Source organism: Hippocampus zosterae, unplaced genomic scaffold, assembly GCF_025434085.1.
Source record: "Hippocampus zosterae strain Florida unplaced genomic scaffold, ASM2543408v3 HiC_scaffold_22, whole genome shotgun sequence".
Lineage (NCBI taxonomy): Eukaryota > Metazoa > Chordata > Actinopteri > Syngnathiformes > Syngnathidae > Hippocampus > Hippocampus zosterae.
Window position 1 is genome coordinate 4046639 of NW_026262818.1, and position 21797 is coordinate 4068435.

At 43.4% G+C, this 21797-nt stretch overlaps 1 protein-coding gene across 3 annotated transcripts in view; it reads right to left on the reverse strand.

The window, feature by feature from the left end:
• Positions 1-19340, reverse strand: part of LOC127594599 (carbonic anhydrase-related protein 10) — a 62940-nt gene extending 43600 nt beyond the window's left edge. For 2 of the 3 annotated variants that reach the window (XM_052056479.1, XM_052056478.1), the window contains exons 1-3: positions 18824-19339; positions 5408-5482; positions 627-769 (exon numbers count right to left, since the gene is read on the reverse strand). In XM_052056479.1, the coding sequence (XP_051912439.1) occupies positions 627-769; positions 5408-5482; positions 18824-18884 (279 nt within the window). In that variant the 5' untranslated portion in view covers positions 18885-19339. Of the gene's footprint in view, positions 1-626; positions 770-5407; positions 5483-18823 lie in introns of all 3 variants that reach the window. The other variant, XM_052056481.1, reaches the window with a different exon arrangement.
• Between the last annotated feature and the right edge of the window lie 2457 nt (positions 19341-21797).

Here is a 21797-nt window from a genome sequence, read left to right on the forward strand (position 1 = left end):
TTGAAAAAAAAAAACGGGCAGCACAGCGGGAGACTGGTTAGCACACCGGCCTCACAGTGTAGAGGTGCAGGGTTTGATTCCGGTTCCACTTTTCTGTGAGGAGTTTACATGTTCTCCCCGTGCTAGTGTGGGTTATCTCCGGGTACTCCGGTTTCCTCCCATGTTCCAAAAACATACATGGCAGGTTAATGGAACATTCCAAATTGTCTCTATGTGTGATTGTGAGCGTGAATGCTGTTTATCTCTGTGTGCCCTGCGATTAGCTGAGTGTTTTTATTTTTGTTTCTTAGCTTAACCATCGGCATTAGGTCCTCTCTTCATCACCGCTGTGTCTGTGCACTTAAACAAGCTGTACAGCTTCCATTTTGTTTAAACAAGCGTTGCTTCTTCCAAAGTAGCTATAGCTGCCTCTCGGCTAGGCTCTTACTGGCTCTCATTCACCCTAAATGGAGACATAACATGACGACTGTAATGGCTGTTTTTATGGCACAATTTGTCCATTAAGTTGGAGGAGAAAAGAGGTGAAGGTGAAGAGCAGACAAACGGACAGGAAGAGGGATGGGTGCTTGGCAACAAGAGCCGACAAAGAAAAAGTGAACAGTGAACAGCTATGAATACACCTGTACCTTTTTTCCATCAGTGTTTAGTTTCATAGATGTGAGGTAAGGGTCAAAGATCATGTGACTGGTCTCAATGTTGACTGGTGATTGCCTCTTCCCCACTGAGCACAAGTTCCAAGCCGAGTTTACCAGGCCCCAGAAAGAAGGCACTGGAACACAAAAGCAGCATTTGTGTCAAAATCTTGTTATTATTCAAAAGATAAGTCATTGAGGTGGAGAAACAAAATGTTTTTGCTGAAAGCACTGAATGACTGTCGTGAAGGGTGTATGTATCTTGGTATGGGTTAATATGCTTTGGAATGTATCACGGACCATTAGTCTTAGACCCCTGATTCTGATTTTGTCATTGGTTCATTTGGCAGAATTTCCTTGGGGGAGTTACATACAACCCACGTAATTGGACGAAGGTATTGAAGAACAAAAACTAATTTATATTACATGTTGTTCATTTTCAGACAGGACGGCCCGGTAGTCCAGTAGTTAGCACGTCGGCTTCACAGTTCGATTCCAGCTGCGGCCTTCCTGTGTGGAGTTTGCATGCTCTCCCCGGGCCTGCGTGGGTTTTCTCCGGGTGCTCCGGTTTCCTCCCACATTCCAAAAAACATGCATGGCAGGCTGATTGGACGCTCTAAATTGTCCCTAGGTGTGAGTGTGGGGGTGGATGGTTGTTCGTCTCTGTGTGCCCTGTGATTGGCTGGCTACTGATTCAGGGTGACCCCCGCCTACTGCCCGATGATAACTGGGATAGGCTCCAGACCCTAGTGAGGATCAAGCGGTTCGGAAAATGGATGGATGGACATATTCAGTCAAGGGTTCTGGAGATTTTTTTGCACCTCTGTCATGATTATAAAAAACACCAGATTCTGAGAATTTTATGTTTTTCTTTCTTTCAATTTTTTTTTAAAATGATACAGTTTTGGTTTCAGAATGCCTGCAACTCTATGGTCAGGCTCTCTATTCTTTTAAATCTTGGTTATTCTGTACATTCTCTAACTTAAAGTACAGCTAATTTGAAACCGTTTTATGAGGTAAATTAAGGTTTAGAAGGAAAAATAAAGAAAATGAACTAAACTCTTCCATTGAATGTACTGTCGAATTAATAAGAAAAATTTGATGCATTTATAATGTTTTTGTATGTTGTTCTTGAGATGACTCGGAGGTTAATGCCACAGCTCCCCTAAACTGACACCAAATTGCCCAATTAGGTGTGATTGTGAACACAAATGGATGTTTGTCTATGTGTGCCCTGCCATTATCTGGCGACTATTTCAGGGTGTCTCCCGCCTATTGCCCAAAGACAGCTGGCATAGGCACCAGCACGCCATTAAAAAAATGGATGGATGGATTCCCCATGCTAAACCACACCATCTCAGTCAGTAATAGCCTGTCACCATGCTCTGTGGCTATATCAACAAGTAATTTATGTCAGTGCCGAAAACTGGAAGATGATCTGATAAAACTTATAATCGACATTGCAGAGTCCATTACATTTTACAACTCACCACCGAGTTGAACACATGATCCAGTCTGTTGTCTTAAAAAAAAAGTAAATGGTCATTTTGAATATAATTTCTCAGGTTACTTGATACTTCAACTGGTAACAAGCCGAGGATGTTTTGAAAGAAATTAACATGAAAAAAAAAGTTAGCAGTGTAACATTTGTCCATAGATTTGCTTTTGTTGCATTCTATTGTGAAGCACAGCAACAAGTGAAGATAAACCGACTTCACTCCTAGCTTGTCTTTTTTTCCTGTTTGTTTGCCCTACTGTTTTTTTTTATTTTTCATCTGTTATGTAGCCGTACTCAGGGGGAGAAGCTGAATAAAAGACAAAGAAAAAGGGTTTGTTTGAACGTGCCTCAGCAGGTAATTTTCCGCATTCGACTCGGTACAAAGAAAACACATGGGCTTCTCATCAGCATTCTCAGTGAATGCAAATTTTTGTTGCTTAAACTGTTAAAAATCCACTGATGGTCTTTGGCTGAGAGTTGACAGTGCCGTGTTTGTTTGAATGACAGCTCTCTAAATAGAAAGGGCAGCACAATGAATCAATTGCTTCATTGTGATGAAATGCTTGACTGAGAAACAAAAACATGATTTCCATGTTTCATACATGTCTAGGGTCTACATTCCAAAAACATGTGTGGCAACACTTTAAATTGTCCCAATGTGTGAGTGTGAGCGTGGATGGTTGTTTGTCTATGTGTGCCCCGCGATTGGCACCCCGCCTGCTGCCTGAAGACAGCTAGGATAGGCCCAACACGCCCCGCAACGCTTGTGAGGATAAGCAGAATAGAAAATGGAGGGATATTTTTGAATTATTGCTTGAATGCACTTTGTCATGTGAGGAGCAGAATTTGGACCCAGAAGCAGACATGACACAGAATTACAGACACAGAAGTCCTTGTCTATGAAAATAAAAAGTACATGGATGCAGAAGACACAGATGAGAACTGACACTGAGAGAAAAGTCGATGTACGGACGTATCACTGAGCAATCAGAGTTTATATACTGTGAGATATTAATCCAGGATGACATGATAAAGGACCAAATCATAAAAGAGCTACAACAACTGCAGAGCAACTGAAACATTAACAGGAAGAGGAGGAACAATCAGAACAACCCCGCTTGTGAGGCGACTCCTGGTGGAAATTCAAAATCAGTGTCAAAATCAGAATTCAAAGATAAACGAGAAACTTTGAAGAAACAAAAGTCCAAAATAACATGAATCAAAGTAACTAAACAAACACTAGCTAACTAGCTCGATGTGGAATGAGACAGCAAAAAAAAACAGCAGTGACAAAGACAATGAAACAACAATGATGAAAGAGAGCAAGGAACTAGACACAAACAAACTGACGAGACAACAAGGAACACCTGAACAAGGCAATAATAATAATAATAATACATTTTATTTACAAGCACCTTTCAAGACACCCAAGGACACTTTACAATAACAAAAAATAAGGAGAAGAAGGAGTTAATTAGGTAACACAAGGGATAAGATAAATGAGCAAAGGTGGGCACAATAACCTCAAGCCACAAACAAAAGAACACAAGGAAAATGTGAAACAAAATAAGAAATCAAAACCAGAATCAAAGATGGATTGGGGAAGGCCAGACAAGAGGTTCTTGGCAGGTTCAGAGTAGAGGTAAGATCGGGCCGCCCGAGCCGACCCCAAAATCGGGTCGGTCGGGCCTTAAAATGTCAGTAATTTCTTCAGGTACGGGTTCTTCTCTCTCGCTGACTTTTTTTTTTTTCATGAGGCTGTCAATCGTTTTGGCCACGAGAGACCGTGGTTCGCAGAAAAACAGAAGTCGCCTCATCACAACACGTACTGTATTCAATAGTTTAACTGAAAGCGACTTATAAATCAGAAACAGAGGATAACATTAAAAGAGGAACACACACAAAAAAAAACCGAATGAACACAATGAGGATGAATTTTGAACAAAGGGGCTATAGAAAATTTATTCCGAATGATGATGTCAACAAAATAAAATGTTAATCGAGGTTGGATCTTCTGAGGGCTAACCCCATTATAAAGCCAAGCAATTGTACAATGTTCTTGACAATCTATTCAAAAGGCACAGAAAAATTCAAGAACATTATCATTAATCATTGCCTTATTTTACAATCTGACGCACGTTTCAGTGACATTTTTGAGGAGCACCCTTTGGTAGTGTACAAATGAGAAAGGAATCTCAGAGATAAGATGGGTACATTCTGTTGTGGCAGTTACAGTCAATGTATCTATACCTATCGCTGTGACAGCTTTACAAATCCTCTGAGAGGTAAAACATAAAATTCCCATCAGAGGCACCATATCTCATAATACATCATCAGTTACCAATTATCCTATCAAGAAGATAGCATTGGATCCACATTTTAAGACCTTAACTCATCATGGACTAATATTGACTTTGACCTGAAATGATTGGTGTCATTGGTTATGTCGATTGTATTATATTTGTACATAGTCATTGTATGTAAATGTGTAAGAGTGTGTGTATCCATATACAATATATGTATCGTCTTTCTAAATATTTTAAGATATTTTGGATCTTCTAGAATGGGCACTTGCTGCTCTGGGTGTGGCCTCCAGATTGATTGGTTCCTCCCACTCTTTTGGAGGTCATTATGACCACCTGGGCTAATTAGCTTCACACGCTGTGGCTTATAGAAAAAAAAATTGATGTGATGAAGGCAACTTTTTCATCTGCTATTAACCATATTTATCATGTCATACATGTGGCTGAGTGATACATCCTGTACAGGGTACATTTAAGTGAATGTTAGCGAGTCCCACCGTACAATAAATACACACATTCCCTTATTTACTTCCCACCTCCACCATTATGTAACTTCCTTGATTGACACAGGGTTTTAAAAAAGCAGTGTAGTCTAACATCGCACCCATACATCAAATGAAATTGAGTGAACAACTCGCATTTTCTGTCATGGTGCTGCCTAAGTCGGGTTCGGAAGCATTGCACAATGTTTGGCACCCCTTTTAAAATCATCAACTACGCCGATAACAAACGCAAATGTCCAACGTCAGCAGTATCTGAATTACAATAATTTCTCTCACTGATGGATGGGGAATGCCCAGAGGTGTGAATGTGAGTACTTATTTATTTGTGCCCTGTGATTGACTGGCACTCAGTCTAAGGTGCAAGACACCTCTCGCCCAAAGTCCGTTGTGGTTTAGCTCACGGGTGGCCCCGGAGTAAGCAGTTACAAAATGGACGAATGAATGAGTATGTTTTACTTATTTGAATCTTACCTGGAACAAAGCTTCCCTGTACCACCTCCTTATATGCCCACCAGCCTTCATGAACTTTTAGTGGATTGTGCTGGGCTGTAAGATGAGAACAAACACAAAAATTAGAGAGCACAGTCTTGCACAAAATCGACTAATACGAAGCCATATTGACGAGCTAGTTAGTGCTGTCAAGCTAATGTGGAGTTATTGAGCAAAGTCATTTATCTTTTTATTTCAGATATTTCAGCATTTAAAAGGGATCATCCGGCCTAGATGGCCCATTTTCGTGGAAAAACAATGTATTTTTTGATCAGGAAAATGATATCAGCTTGCATTTACAGTGTTATCAATTTGTTGTGGACTACAAAAACCCCACCCCCCTCCCCCACGAGCCATCACCGTATCATGGTGGTGGGGTTTTTGTGTCTCCCAATGATCTTGGGAGCTAGGATGTCTGGGGTTTTTGGCAGGGTATCCCATGGCAAATAGATCCATTAGTGAGGGACCAGACTCAAAAGACCCCTAGGTTGAGTCATAATAATGAAGGTGTTTTTCCTTGTCCTGACACAGATGAGCTGGGTATGTGAGATTGAGGAGTTCCAACAAGACAAAGTCGAGCTCACTTCGACGCATAGCTTGGGCTCTGGTACCAGTCATCTCCCCTCAGTGGTTGTCCACGGAGAGAAGCGTTGATCAGGTGTGGGCATGCTTTTTGTCCCCCAGCTTGGTGCCTGTACATTGGGGTTCACCCCAGTGGACAAGAGGGTAGCCCTCTTGTCCTCTTGTTCACCGACGCGAACTGGCAAACTCATTTCTTATTCTATGTGCAGCAATCCTGAATCAAAGCCAAGAAAGTGACTGAGAAAACATTAAAGCAACAGAACGACTTACTGCACTTACAAGAGGCCAAGGGTCTCCAGTAATACATGCAAAATTTAACTCATTCACTCCCAAAGACATTTTTAAACGTCTTTTCAGACTTGGTCCAGAATTGCCTGGTACTGAATGAGTTTTAAAAAGGGGAGAAAATGGGTAAATCTAATCAAATGTGAATCAGTGTCTCTAAACAGGCTCCACCATGGCTAACCCCACCTCCACCTAAGCTCCAGGCCCACAAGGCGAGGCAAAGACAGCATGGCTGTGGGGGGAGGTGGGCGTGGAAGGGGAGGTCTTTGGAACCAAGCTGGCTGTTTCATTTGTGGTGACGTAAACCATTGGACACTGGAATGCCCGCACCGTCTGCATCTGCCTGTTGAACAATCAGAGTATGATCAACAAGCTCTGACTCCTCTACTCACCGAAAGACTGTCATGAACCTTAACATGCTGGACCACGACTTACTTGTCAAAGCCGACACCTCCATTTTTTGCTGCCCAGATGGACTGACAGTCATACTGCCGAATGAACAATTCTACACCACCACAAATAATGAGGAAGATTGCAACTCCCAATGTCTGTTGACACAAAGCTGACTGTTGCTAAAGTCAGTAGATGATCCACCACTGAACTCTGTCATACATCAGTAACAGCCTGGGTCTCCTTGGTGCTTCCCCATACGACCCTACCTTAGACTGCAGTTTGATGCTTGAATTTATGGTTGTGTCATTGAACTTGTATCTTAAACACTCGTGTAAAAAGAGAGGCGGAGCTTTCAACAGGTGGTGTGTTGACTCTAATGGTAGGGGGAGATGCCGGTCTGACCTAACAGACCCAAATGTATTATGAGGGTCTAGCAGAGTCTCATATTAGGAGTTTCCACTCCCACCTCCAGCAGAACTTTTTCAAAGGCACAGGGAAGGTGGGGGACGTTGAGTCTGAGGGGGCCATATTCCATGTCTCCATTGTCAAGGCAGCTGACCGGAGATGTGGCCGTAAGCATTTCTTCTTTTGGGGTGAAGGAAATAATGCAAAACAGGACATTAAAAAAAAAAGAAGAAATACATCTTTATTTATATAGCGCTTTCACAACAGCTCTAATAAAGCGCATTACACTTAACATAAAATAATGATACCACAGAAAACACAACATAAAACATTGACAATATTTTGTTAAACATGGATCAGTGCAATGCTTTAGTGCAGAAAGAACTGGTCAGCCACAAAGGTACGTTTGCATGCAGACTATTTCCATTTATTACACTGTCGATACACTCCTTTTTAAAATTTTATAATTTATTTTTTGCATCACTCATGACTCTTACACTTTAGGGAGGATGACGACATAACCAGTTATTTTACATTGCAATCATTGACATTTTAACAAATTATTTATTTTGCGTACTTGAAAAGTAGGGATTTGGGAGATGCCCAACAGTGGCAATTCATTGTTATTCATAATATTCAGGTTGTTGTAATTGGTGATGTTCAAAATTCTGTTAAAATTCTGTTTTCTTGACAATCTGAAAGGCCCTCGCAGCCCAGGCCACATTGGGGTACTGGCACATTGAAATACAGGCCCGTTGGCATTTATTATGATTATTTTTAATAACACAATAAACCTCTAACATTTTTTGTGGTCAGTCCTGATGTGTGTGGAAGTTACGTAGGTTTTCACGCATGTTTGGATCCTTACCTGTTGCCAATCATTGCCTGTGAAGCCGTTTGACAGTCTTTTGTGAACAAGGGTTAAAAGTACGAAATTAATTTTATTCTTATATTTACTGTAGGCTTTTTCTCCTGCTTAAGTTTGGTTGGCACCAGACACAAACCCATGGGAAATAATCCCTCATAGACAATATGTGCATATATGATCGATTCATGAGCATAGCTTGCAAACCAAATGACTTGTCCAGGATTCACCGCTAGCGAAGAAACGCTACATTTTTGAATACTTTCAAAGAAAATATCTGGTGAGTTTTGGGGGGCATTTTTAGATCTTCCAAAACAACAGTTTTCTTGTCAAACAAGTGCGTCGCAATGGCAGCAGCATTGATGAACAGTAACACTTCAGGTAAACCCTTCAAAAGATGACACATTTTGAAAGGGAATCAATAACTGATTTTACCGTTAGGTTCAGGGTATGGCTTCCAGACATTTTTTTTATTTTGCAGGACACAGACTTTTCATTATGCCTGCCAATTCTCTGAGACATAGGTAAAACAGAACTGGGTAAAATACCGTCGATATAAAGGGTGCCATTGAGCCTTTTTCTAAACAGTACATCACCATGGTAACAACATTCTGTGAAATAAAAAGCTTTGCTTAGACTTTTCATGCAGATTATCTTGAAATGAAATATCCACAGTTTAAAGACAGGTCTCAAGGAGGATTTCTTTAAAATGCAAACTCTCTTAAAGGCAAAAAATGGGGAAAAATATAAAAGAACATTTAAAACTGCGGCCTTCCTGTTAGATTTGGCAAGAAATATTTTTAGGCTGTTAAATATCCCTCAAACTTTGCCTCAATCTAAAGTACAACTGGGGCTGCTTTGTTAAAACTTTCTGGGGCCGTAAAATGACCAGTAAATCTTCACCACAACAGACCGATACAGAGCCTGCATCACAGCAGACGCTGCACCAAACGGCCTGTCGATCTCACACTGCATCCTACCCTCACTCGCGAGCAAGACCCCAAGATAATTCTACCCGATCTGGAGGGGGTACACTACACTTTTCCTACTGAGGACCATGGTTTCAGATTTGGAGGTGCTGATCACGGCTTCAAAAAACCATTAGTAGCACATCATCTCCAAAACCAACTGGCTCCGGTCTTCACAAAAATCTTCAACAGATCCCTGGAGCTGTGTGAGGTCCCATCCTGCTTCAAACAGTCTATAATCATCCCATTTCCCAAGAAATCGGCAACATTGGAACTGAACGACTATAGGCCTGTCGCCCTGATGTCTGTGGTCATGAAGTCCTTTGAACGCCTTGTGCTGAACCACCTAAAGAACGTCACTGGACCCCTGCTGGACCCTCTCCAGTTTGCCTGCCGGGCAAACAGGTCTGTGGAAGACGCAGTCAACATAGGTCTGCACTACATCCTCGAGCACCTCGACAGCACAGGGACCTACGCAAGGATTCTGTTTGTGGATTTCAGCTCTGCGTTCAACACCATCATCCCGGAACTCCTCACCCCCAAACTTCTCCACCGCAGTGTGTCCCCTACGATCTGCCAGTGGATCCTCAGCTTCCTGACGGGACGGACACAACAGGTGAGACTGGGAGCAACAACATCATCAATACGCACCACCAGCACTGGAGCCCCACAGGGATGTGTCCTCTCGCCACTGCTCTTCTCTCTCTACACAAACGATTGCACCTCAACAGATCCAGCTGTCAAACTCATAAAGTTCGCAGACGACACCACGGTCATCGGTCTCATCAAAGACGGCGACGAGTCTGCGTACCGCCAACAAGTGGAGCAGCTGGATCTCTGGTGCAGCCGACACAACCTCGGGCTGAACACACTCAAGACTGTAGAGATGATCGTGGACTTCAGGAAACATTCTTCTCCACAGTTGCCCCTCACACTATCCAACTGCCCTGTGTCAACCGTTGAGACCTTCAAGTTCCTGGGGATCACAGTCTCCCAGGACATGAAGTGGGAAGTCAACACCATCTCCATCCTGAAAAGGGCCCGGCAGCAGATGTACTTCCTGAGGCTGCTGAGGAAGCATGGCCTGCCACAGGAGGTGCTACGACAGTTCTACGCGGCAGTCATTGAATCAATCCTGTGTTCTTCCATCACGGTTTGGTTTGGGCCGCCACAAAAAAGGACAAAATCCGACTTCAACGGACAGTTAGGACGGCGGAGAAAATCGTTGGCACTGCCCTACCCACTCTTGAGGACTTGCACACTGCAAGAATCAAGACAAGGGCACGGAAAATCCTCCTGGATCCCCCGCACCCTGCCCACCACCTTTTCCAGCCACTCCCCTCAGGCAGACGCTGCAGATCCATGCGCACCAAATCCAGTAGACACTTAAACAGCTTCTTCCCTCTAGCCATTAACTCCTTAAACAGTCATTGACGTAGTCACTCTTCTTGTATTACAAAATGGTACTACTAAACTACTGGTTAGTCTAAAATGGTTCAATGATTTTGTTGTTTACGATGATACTAGTGCAACGTGTTATACCGGAGACAAATTCCTTGTGTGTTCTACATACTTGGCCAATAAAGATGATTCTGATTCTTCTGATTCTGAAAAAGCAGAGGTGCAACACTGAGTGCACGACAGCGGACGCCCTCAACGCCTGAAATGCATTTCGAAATCCTGCGCATTTATATTATGAACAGAACTGATGATCCAACTACAGAGGGATCACACTCCTCAGCCTCCCTGGTAAGGTCTATTCAGGGGTGCTGGAGAGGAGGGTCCGTCAGGAAGTCGTGCCTCAGATTGAGGAGGAGCAGTGTGGTTTTCGTCCCGGCCGTGGAACAGTGGACCAGCTCTACACCCTTAGCAGGGTCCTTGAGGGTATGTGGGAATTCGCCCAACCAGTCTACATGTGTTTTGTGGACTTGGAGAAGGCGTTTGACCATGTCCCTCGGGGAGTTCTGTGGGGGGTGCTTCGTGGGTATGGGGTACCGAACCCCCTGATACGGGCTGTTCGGTCACTATACCACCGATGTCAGAGTTTGGTTCGCATTGTCGGCAGTAAGTCGGAATCGTTTCCAGTGGGGGTAGGACTCCGCCAAGGCTGCCCTTTGTCGCCGATTCTGTTCATCACCTTTATGGACAGAATTTCTAGGCGCAGCCGAAGCGTTGAGGGGGTCCGTTTTGGGGGCCTCAGTATTACATCCCTGCTTTTTGCAGATGATGTGGTGCTGTTGGCTCCTTCAAACGGGGCTCTCCAACTCTCACTGGAGCATTTCGCAGCCGAGTGTGAAGCGGTTGGGATGAAAATCAGCACCTCCAAATCTGAAACCATGGTCCTCAGTCGGAAAAGGGTGGAGTGCACCCTCCGGGTCGGGGGGGAGATCCTACCCCAAGTGGAGGAGTTCAAGTATCTTGGGGTCTTGTTCACGAGTGGGGGTAGGAGGGAGCGGGAGATCGACAGGCGGATCGGTGCAGCGTCTGCTGTGATGCGGACGTTGTATCGGTCTGTCGTGGTGAAGAAGGAGCTGAGCCAAAGGGCGAAGCTCTCAATTTACCGGTCGATCTACGTCCCAACCCTCACCTATGATCACGAGCTATGGGTCGTGACCGAAAGAACGAGATCCCGGATACAAGCGGCTGAAATGAGTTTTCTCCGCAGGGTGTCCGGGCTCTCCCTTAGAGATAAGGTGAGAAGCTCAGTCATCCGGGAGGGGCTCAGAATCGAGCCGCTTCTCCTACACATCGAGAGGAGCCAGATGAGGTGGCTTGGGCATCTGATTCGGATGCCTCCTGAGCGCCTCCCCGGTGAGGTGTTCCGGTCATTCCCCCGAGGAAGACCCAGGACACGCTGGAGAGACTATGTCAACCAGCTTGCCTGGGAACGACTCGGGATCCCCCGGGAAGAGCTGGAAGAAGTAGCTAGGGAGAGGGAAGTCTGGGCTTCCCTGCTAAAGCTGTTGCCCCCGCGACCCGGCCCCGGATAAGCGGTAGATGATGGATGGATGGATGGATGGATGGATGGATGGATGGATGGATGGACAGAACTGATGACAAAGCGTAGCTTTGGCAGAGTCCAACCCTCACTGGAAACGAATCCGACTTACTGCTGGCAATACGAACCAAACTCCGACATCAAAAAACATCTTGAGTTTATGAAATACTATATGACGGGAGTGAGGCATCAGAATTTGTGTTTAATATTTCTTTCACCATAAAGAAGAAAGTCCAGACTAAATCCCCTGGAAATGCTCCAAAAAAAATAAATCCAAAACTAATGACGACTGAAAGTGTCTTTTTTTACATTTTAACGTACAGCACTGAGCACATTGAACGAATCCAGCTGAAAAGTTGTCAGAAAAGCCTGAAACCGTTTATTAAATACAGTATAAATGCACATTTTTTATTGTAAAGTGTCCTTGGGTGTCTTGAAAGGCGCTTATAAATAAAATGTATTATTATTATTATTATTATAAGAAATGGACCTCAAATGAAACAGGCTGAAAGCAAACGTCCTTGCGCAATATGGAAAACTTTGAAAATTCCTTATTAGTTAAACACAGTGTGCACACGGCTTAAGGAGGATTGCATACACGCTTATCAGTTAAAGCAAGTACGCACACATCTGCTTTGGACATAAAGACGCATTTTTTGAAGAACTGAAATGAGAAATATACTTTTTTTTACTCCTGCAATACTACCCTGTACCGAGCTCATGTGCGTAACCCGTAGAATGGGGTGGGTCTTGTTCCGACGGAACATGCCCAGATTTGTACTAATGAGGGTGGGGTATTGTCGTATTACAACCGCAAGTACTTCGTCATTGGAAGTCCAAATATGGTCAAGGGGTGAGGGGTTTGGTCATAGAGTGGGGTAAAGTGTTCCGGCATTTGCTGTACAAATATGGTAAAGGGGCGGGACCATAATAATTACATAATTCGGAACGTTTCTGGACTTGTTCCATCATAGAGTGGGGTGGGCGTCATCAGGTGGCCAAATATGGGCAAAGGGTCGAGACCGGAGTGCTGACTTGATCAGGGACATGTACGTAGGTAGTTTCCCAAGTGTCATGATGACGAAAGACATATTAAAAATTCTGGGGGTGTTTGTGGATTTTGGATGGAAGAAAAGTGCACATTTATTTCCATCCAAAACTGTTGTACTTAATGGACTTTGTAGAATGCTAATTATTTCAGATGAGGTAATTGCAACCAACTGGGAGTGGCCAATTGTTGCTTGGACCTGATTGGCCTGAAGCTCAAGTGAACTCCCTTTATAAGAGGAATGAGGAAGTCACTGCAGGCCGGACAACTTGGAGAGCAGTGCTACACGTAGGCTGCTCAAAACTGGTCAACTGTCCCTCCTGAAAATAAAGAACAATTTAGAGTGTTCCATTAACCTGCCATGCATTTTTATGGAATGTGGGAGGAGACTAGAGTACCCAGAGAAAACCCACGCAGGCACGGGGAGAACATGCAAACTCCACACAGGAAGGCCGGGGCCAGTATCGAACGCTGCACCTCTGCACTGTGAGGCGGATGTGCTAAAGTGTCGACCCCAGGCCACCAACATTTATATTTGTATTTATTGATGTATTTTATTTAACATTTGTAAAATAAAAATAAAAGCTGACTATTTCACAGATTTCTCATGTTGTGGTTTTTGGAATGCAACAGCCGCGATAAAATGAGGGTTCACTGTATGGCCTTCGAAGCGATACTGAAGGATGTGACGAATACAAAGCACATTATGTTGCAAAGGGCGGAACTGAAGATGATGATGTGACATTTTCACCCTACACATCGAAGACAGAGGGTTGTGAAGTAAAATCCAGCACAAGAGGATGAATGGCGTGGAAGTCACAGTCGTCACTTTACGGAGTGAAACAGTCCAGCAGAAATAGGAACAAAATTATTCATGAATGTTTAACAAAAACAAATTTTGTGTAAAACCCAGCTGATGGTTGTGTTTCTACAGAAGCGAGCAGTGGTGAAAAAATGATCCTGCCTTGAAAATCGCTGTAAGCAATGAAAAACTATTGATGGGCAAATAGGAAATGACAGCAAAATTCAAGATGAACGCGAAACACCACTAAGGTGTTGATTTGGAATGAAGTGACAAATGATATGTTGAACAACTACCGGTACTTAAAAGGTTCAACAGCCTTGAAGACAATCAAGGCACTGACGCAAAAACAAAAAAATAGTAAAAAGTCAAAGGTGCAAACATACTGACCTGAAGTATCACTTTATTAGGTCCACGTATTAATGATGGGAAAATTATTTTGGAGGACTGTCCAATAGCAAAACTCGCAATACGGGTTAAGTTGAATATATTTGCCAAGTTCAAATTTGGGAAATAATGCGTTTCTACATTGGCACACTGTCTAAAAGAACAACAAGGGTTTCCAAATGTGTTTTGTGTGGTCAAGATAATGTGAGAGCAAGTGGGGGTGTGAACCTGTTACGTTTCAGTTGAACCGAATAATGTTTTGGATCCCAAATATTGTCGACTCCAGACAAGGACTCCATAACAAAAATGTGTACAAAAATCGCACCGACAAAAATAGTAACATAAAGCTCTGGTCAAAACAAGGACCAGGGAGCACAAAAACTAAACGAGAACTAAAAGCACTTGCACAAAAAGCAAGGAAGGAAAACAAACCCGGGACTACAAACGAAAAACAAAGTATCAAATACACGGACGCAAAAGCCAATTCAAAAGAACTAGTGATGGGTCCAGCGACACTGATGCGTCGACACATGTGTCGGGCTCACAGAGCAATCCATGCGTCGGTGCGTGTGCTGCTTCTGTCACGTTCCGTGCCTGCCTGCAGGGGGCGGGCTTTCTCTCCGCCGACTGCACACCTGTTGTTCATTTCGGGATGATTATGCTTCCTTTATTAGGAGACTCCGGCAGTTTACTCACTGCCGGAGAATTCCACGCCGTGCCATATTGCTCTCGCGCTCGATCTCGCTATTTTGTCATTTGACCAGTTGCCTTTTTGCCTTACGGCCGTTACTCTTGTTATTCGCGTTTAGCTCCTAGATTTTGTATTACTCGTATTTCCGCCAATTCAGGCCCTCCTCGCGTCGTTTTGTTTTCCGCGAGCGTTTTCAGTTGTAGTATCCTTCTTTGTTATTCCTGGTCCTTATTTGACCAGCGTTTTGTGTTACCGTTTTTCCCTGTCGGGCTCTTTCTGTTTTTTGTCATTAAAGACACTCTTTTTCTTTGACAAGATTTTTTCGTTGTCTGTTCTCCGGGGATCCAACCCTTTATTTCATTGTTCTGCACGGAGCGATAGTTATCGCTTCGGGCAGAACGTGACAGCTTCATTACATCACGTGACTGACACGTGAACTGCATCAACACAGTCTGGACTGAGTCCAGATTGCGTCGACGCAGTCGAAACAGTCCAGGCTGCTTGACATAGTCCAGGCTGCGTCACTCAGTGCAGGGGGCGTCGACTCAGTCCAGGGGGCGTCGACGCAGCAAAAGCCCGCCACACAGTGTTTATAAGGAAGTGTGTCTGGCGACACGATGCCGCCTGCCGAAACAAGCCAGACATCACCCTTGCTCGCTTGTCGAAGTTCGTGGCATGAACTTTGTGCCTTGCCTATTATGGACCAGAAACGCAAATTATCCACCGTGTGGGACCATTTTGATCTCCTGGATAATAGGGTATGTCAAATCTCCTTCTCTCACCAAGTGCCTCTCAGATTATTGACATGTGTTGTACCATTATAATTCTAATTCATTTCAAGGTAACTCTTAGTTACTATTCACATTTTATTGCAGGTGAAATGTCGAATTTGCCAGGTCGAATTATTATATACCAACAAAAGCACCTCCATCATGCTGAGGCATTATCGGGCAAAGCATTAGCATGAAGTTCCCGATACACCCAGGATTACGCCAGGAATACAGCCATTCTCTTATCTTTTCACGGTTGCTATGTTGATGATTAATTGTGATTGCCAATCAGTGAAAAAACACCTGTGTTTTAGTCACAGACACTGCTTCCAGTTTGGAGTCTGAGTGTGTTAACCTTAGCAACACTTCTTGACCCCAGAGACAAATCACTTGGATTCCGCAGTTCCTCCAGGTGCACGGAGGCCATATCCAGACTGCGGTCTGAGTGTTTGTTTGTTTGTTTATTGAACATAAAACATATACAGTAATAATTTGACAGAAAATAAGGTAGATAAAAAAGTAAAAAGAAAGAAATCAGTCTTCATTCAACACAGTTATTATGTTCAAGGGAGTAGGATGAAGTAAAAAACGTATCTAGTCCTACCCCGTTAATGCATGCGTGTCATTGGGCGCACAATCGAGGCCCAGCCCGGATCATCATACTAGTTTGATATTGGAAACTGTTCTAAATGCCAATTCGTTGGGTTTTGTTTTTCAGGTGGCCTGTGGCAGCATCTGGATGATGAGGTGAGGAGACTGGGAAGAGGTGCAACAGCAGATCCAATATCTAAGGTCCAGCGATACCTGGCACAGGGGAATATTGCACGTGACCAAGACTTGCTGTTGTACTGGAAGGACCAACACACTTCTTTCCCAAACCTCTCCCACCTCGCAAAGGAGTTCCTTTGTACGCCGGCCTCATCTGTCCCTTGTGAGTGTGTGCTCTCCACAGCAGGGGAAATTGCAAGTAAAAACGCAACAGACTGAAATTTAAAACACTGAGCATCTTATTTTTCTAAAACTACTAAAACTGTGTGAAGACAAAGCCCACAAGCATCCTCATTCACATGATTTTCACATTATTGAAACACAGTAACTCGCTTGCAGAGTTAAAAAACAAATTCAAGAGAGTAGTACAAGAAAACTACACAAATCAGAAATAAGCTGATAAAAATGGATACATTTATAAAATATAGTGATACATCAGAATTACATTGATAAACTTATGAATTGTATTAATGAAATGCTGTAGCCATTACGAATATGAGAAAATATTTGAGAAAATCATCATAAATGTGCTCGAATGAGTATGTATATACAAACCGAAAGTTGTAAAAATAAATAAAATACAGCACTCATAAGGGTAAAAGCATTGTTGATATGTAGGCTTTTTCCTTTTCATTTCTGTATTGTAAAATGATAAATTCATATATTATACAGGGTGGCCCACTTAAAAGTAGCCCGGATTTTTTTTTAAATTAAAATATTTTTTTAATTTTTTTCAAAACATGTATTTAATTACGTGAATGTTACAAGTGACCCAAGTCTTTCCAAAACCTGTTTTTATTACTTACAGGTTACAAGAGATGCTGGAAGTGTTCCAAAACTGCTCCGGTTATACACGTTGGCGCTGAGCCAATTTTTGTTTGTTTTAGATTATACACGAACAGTAGTGCTCCTACCTTCTCCGGGTGCGTACCATACCTCAAGAAAATGGTGTTTTCCTTGCAGCAGAGAATAGTGATTGTGGAAGGCTATGTGCGAACCGGATCAATTAAGAAAACACAAGAGGCCTTCACTCGCGAGTACCCACAAACAAAACCACCGGCTAAACGTTGTGTTCAGAGCCTGGTTAAGAAATGGCGAGACACTGGCTCTCTCGCAAACGTGAAGAAGCAGAGACCTAAATTAGTCCGGACGCCCGAAGTTGTCAGTGATGTTCAGCAGCGAATTACAAATACCTTGTAACATTCACGTAATTAAATACATGTTTTGAAAAAAATAAAAAAAATATTTTAATTAAAAAAAAAATCCGGGCTACTTTTAAGTGGGCCACCCTGTATAACAAGGGGTAGGACTAGATAAGTTTTTTACTTCTTACTACTCCTTTGAACATATACAGTAATTGTGATGATGACCATTTTCTTTTTCATATCTAACTTCACTTTTTGCCAGTGTATTTCTGTATAGTATATGTTATATGTTCAATAAACAATAAACAAACATTGAATGATACAATATGAATGCATGGATGTGAATTATTTTGTATACACTTCATCATCAAATCAGTCAGTTCAGTCTGTCAAGTGGGTTGGCTGCATGGATTTTGAAGGTCCAGCAGGTGGCAGTGGTCAGCGACACAGTATCAACACAGTGTGTTGACATGCCTCATGAGGTGTTTGTCAAAAACAAAAACCATACTTACTAAACCAATGGCATTTGACAGATCATTAGCAAAAACGACGAGGTCCATAGAAAGGTCTATGAGCAAGGAAAGCAGCAAGGCAAAACAATACTCTGACAATCAGCTGACAGTTTGTGGGTCTTTAGAGAGTTCCTAAATTGCAAGATTGGCAGCAGGCGTGCAACCAGCAAGTCCGCTCAGTCCGCCACCTGCTGGCAAGTCCAAGAACAGGAACATGACAAAAGCAGGGTACGTTGATTCTTGGTTGCTTAATATATTTTAAGTTCTCTCACATCTAATCCACACTGTCAGACAAGACAGGCTGTGTGTAGTTATTCCTCTGTTAATATAGCTAGATATCTGTTTTGTTTTTTTATCCCATTTGCTGATCCGGACACAATACTACTGCTGCGTAGTACTACCCTGCCAACACCGGCGAAAATGGGGGCGACTGATAGGGTGGGGGTGGGGATATATTACAACACCCTCGTCCCCATTATCATCTGAGCTCAGGCTGAGGTTTAGCGCCAACAGATTTGAACTGCGGTCAGGCCAGTCCCAATGCACACAGGCAGACATTGCAGGAAATTCTTCACAATTGATGGACAGACCTTGTTTAATACACATGGGATATTACCCTCCGTTATTTATTATGTGTATTGCTATGCAGATATTTTGATATTTCGATAAATAACACCCCCCTCACTCATAATTATAGTCCATCTTTTTTTTAAGTGAAGGGTGTTCATTTCATGATGAAGATCAGGAGCACAAGAGCCACAAACACATTAATGACTCACCTGTTATGCAGGCAATAAAACTGGCAGGGAAAATAATTAATAATCCCCCGAATATGTCCATCTTTTATCTTCATTACACGTTTACTAGAAAGATCACAGACGTTCTTTCCCCCGACGCTGAATCGTGCTGTAAATCCCATACAATATATTCCGCATCATATGAAGTGGGTCATCAAAAGCCGTGATAAACCTGACGCATTGTCGGGATTAAATAATCACCAAAGCGAGGAGGAAATTCCAAGCAAAAAAACAAAAACAAAACAAGGATCCACTGTTAATGGTTTCCTCAGCACATCCATCCAGCTGCTGCCAATTGAACACGGCCGTGTTGTGTTTGTCACCCTATTCGGTAAAAGATGTGAAGGCAGAAAAAAACTCAACGGTGGGAGGATCGGGTTATTTGGAGAGGTCTCAAAAGTCTATCTTAATGGCAATATTTGTCTCTCATGAGTCTTCCCTGTAGCAAATCACCAACGTCAAGTATAGATAGGCGACCCATTCACTTCCTATTGGCGCTGTCAAAATAAAAGCTTTTTTCACGTACATTTGAGTGGCACCGAGAGATGGACAACACGACGTCCATCGCAACTAAGTGGGAAAATTAATTTGAATAAATGTGTTCACGGATGTATCTTGGGAATTTTCTGACGACCTTAGAAGGGCAAGTTGAATAACAGACAGCAACATCGATGGCGCCGTCACCCAATATGCATGACAAAACAGCAGGATGCAGTGTAACGTGATGCAACGGATATGTGCGCAAGCAGAGATACAAAACGACGAGAACGAGCCTGAGCTCGGTGAGAACGAGTTTACAATGGGTGCGTCTCATCACTCTAATTACACGTTCGACGCAGAAGGAGATACAAATCGTGATGGGTTGATGATACCTCAACGAGTGTATTGACACAAACCTTGTTAACACTGGTGGTCACTCAATAGTGATTTCTGCTGTAGATCTCAAATCATTGCAGGTCAACAAAATGAAAATAAGATGGACATATGCATGCTGTAAACCAAACATTAGCTTGTGAAAATAACATTTCATCAGTCGCTGGTGTTTCATTCAAAATATGATCTCAATGCCCAAAGGAGCAAAAGATTTACCTTTTTGTCAAAAGATGTTTAAAAAAAAAAAAAAAAAAAAAACTTCCAGACTTGTGAAAAATATCTATTACGTTTCATGAGTGTAAGCAAAGCAAAAAAAATTAACAGGCACAGGTCCAGAACAGTGTAATCTTCATCTAACAAACCCACAACATGTTTTGTTCTTGATCGTGTAAAATATATTTGGCATTTGGTAAACAAATTTATGGTGCATTACCGCCAACGACCGGACAGGAGTGTGGAGCAGGCAGAAAACTAAAAGAAAAAAAAACATATACTGTATATATATATATATATATATGGGGGGGGGGAGCGGCTGGATAGCTCAGTTGGTAAGGCATCGGTTTGGCAGACGGGAGACGGTGGTTCGAATCCCGCTTGGGGCAAAAATGAGCACATAACACCATCCAGTGTGGGTCCTTGGGCAAGATCCTTCACGCTAATGCCTACCTCATACAATGATGAGAGACAATAAAACAAATGACATGCCGGCTCAGACGTCGCCCGGCCAAACAAGGTCTGCGTCAGGTGCTGGGGGACCAGAGCACCTTGATGAAAAATGGGCTACTGGAACAAAGCGGAGATGGGCGAGATGCGATAACATGGCTCTGTTGGAATGCTACTACTCAAGCAACCCTAGTCAGAGGGGTTACATGCAGAGAATGTGGGCTAAATGGTTACTTCGAAACCCACAGTCACGGTTGACCAAGAAACAACTAGTAGCTCAGTGTTCCAACATCCACAAACGGCAACTGCTGTCACAACTTGAGATTGATGAGGTACAACGCAGGTTCCATGGTGAAGGGCCCCAGGCTTTCAGATCAGAGGAGGAGGTCATACAAGAGATTGGGAGGCAAGCTCCAATGAATGCAGATGATGAGATTGAGTGGCCAGCCCCAATGAATGAAATGCTGAGCGAGGCAGCAACTGACCTGAAAGCGAAGATCATGGCGAGAATGAAAGCTAGAAACCGATTACAACGACTATGTGAAGTACCATCTGAAAGTCTCATAGAAAGTGTGAATGCAGCACTGAGGGCGATCCCTACCGTAACGATCACAGAAACCAATGAGCTGATATACGCTTCAGCATCAGTGATCCTGGAGACTCTGGGCTATAAGAGCAACCATGAGATACGTTACCCACCATGGAAAAGACGGTTGGAGGCTAAGATCAAGGCGGCCCGGAAAGATGTGAGTCAATTGACGGAGGCCCAGAGAGGTGTGATGAAAAGGCCGATACCCGAGAAGTACATCCAGATGACCATACCTGAAGCACTCGAAACTGCCAAACAAAGGCTCCAAGCCTTGTCCAGTCGCCTAAAGCGGTACACAAAAGAGAATGAAGCCAGACGAATAAACAGGCTGTTCGCAACACAACCTGCGAAAGTGTACGCTCAGTGGCAGGGTCCTAACAACAGAGCTGACCCACCAAGACTGGAAACTGAAAGGTACTGGAAAGGCATATGGGAGAAGGAGGTTGCACATAACAGCAGTGCACAATGGCTGGTGACCCTGAGTGAGGAGCACAGCAACCTGCCTGAACAGAACCCAGTTACCATAACAGTGGCAGACATACAGGAACGAGTCTCAGATGTGAAGAACTGGACAGCACCAGGCCCGGACATGGTCCACACCTACTGGCTAAAGAAACTCACAGCACTCCATGAGCGCCTAGCAGTACAAATGAACCAGCTGCTGAGTGATGGGACTCACCCAGAATGGCTAACCGAAGGGCGAACGATCCTGATCATGAAGGATCCCTCGAAGGGTGCAGCCCCATCCAACTATCGGCCAATAACCTGTCTCTCCACAACATGGAAGCTCATGTCAGGAATCATCGCGGCTAAGATAAGTGGACACGTGGA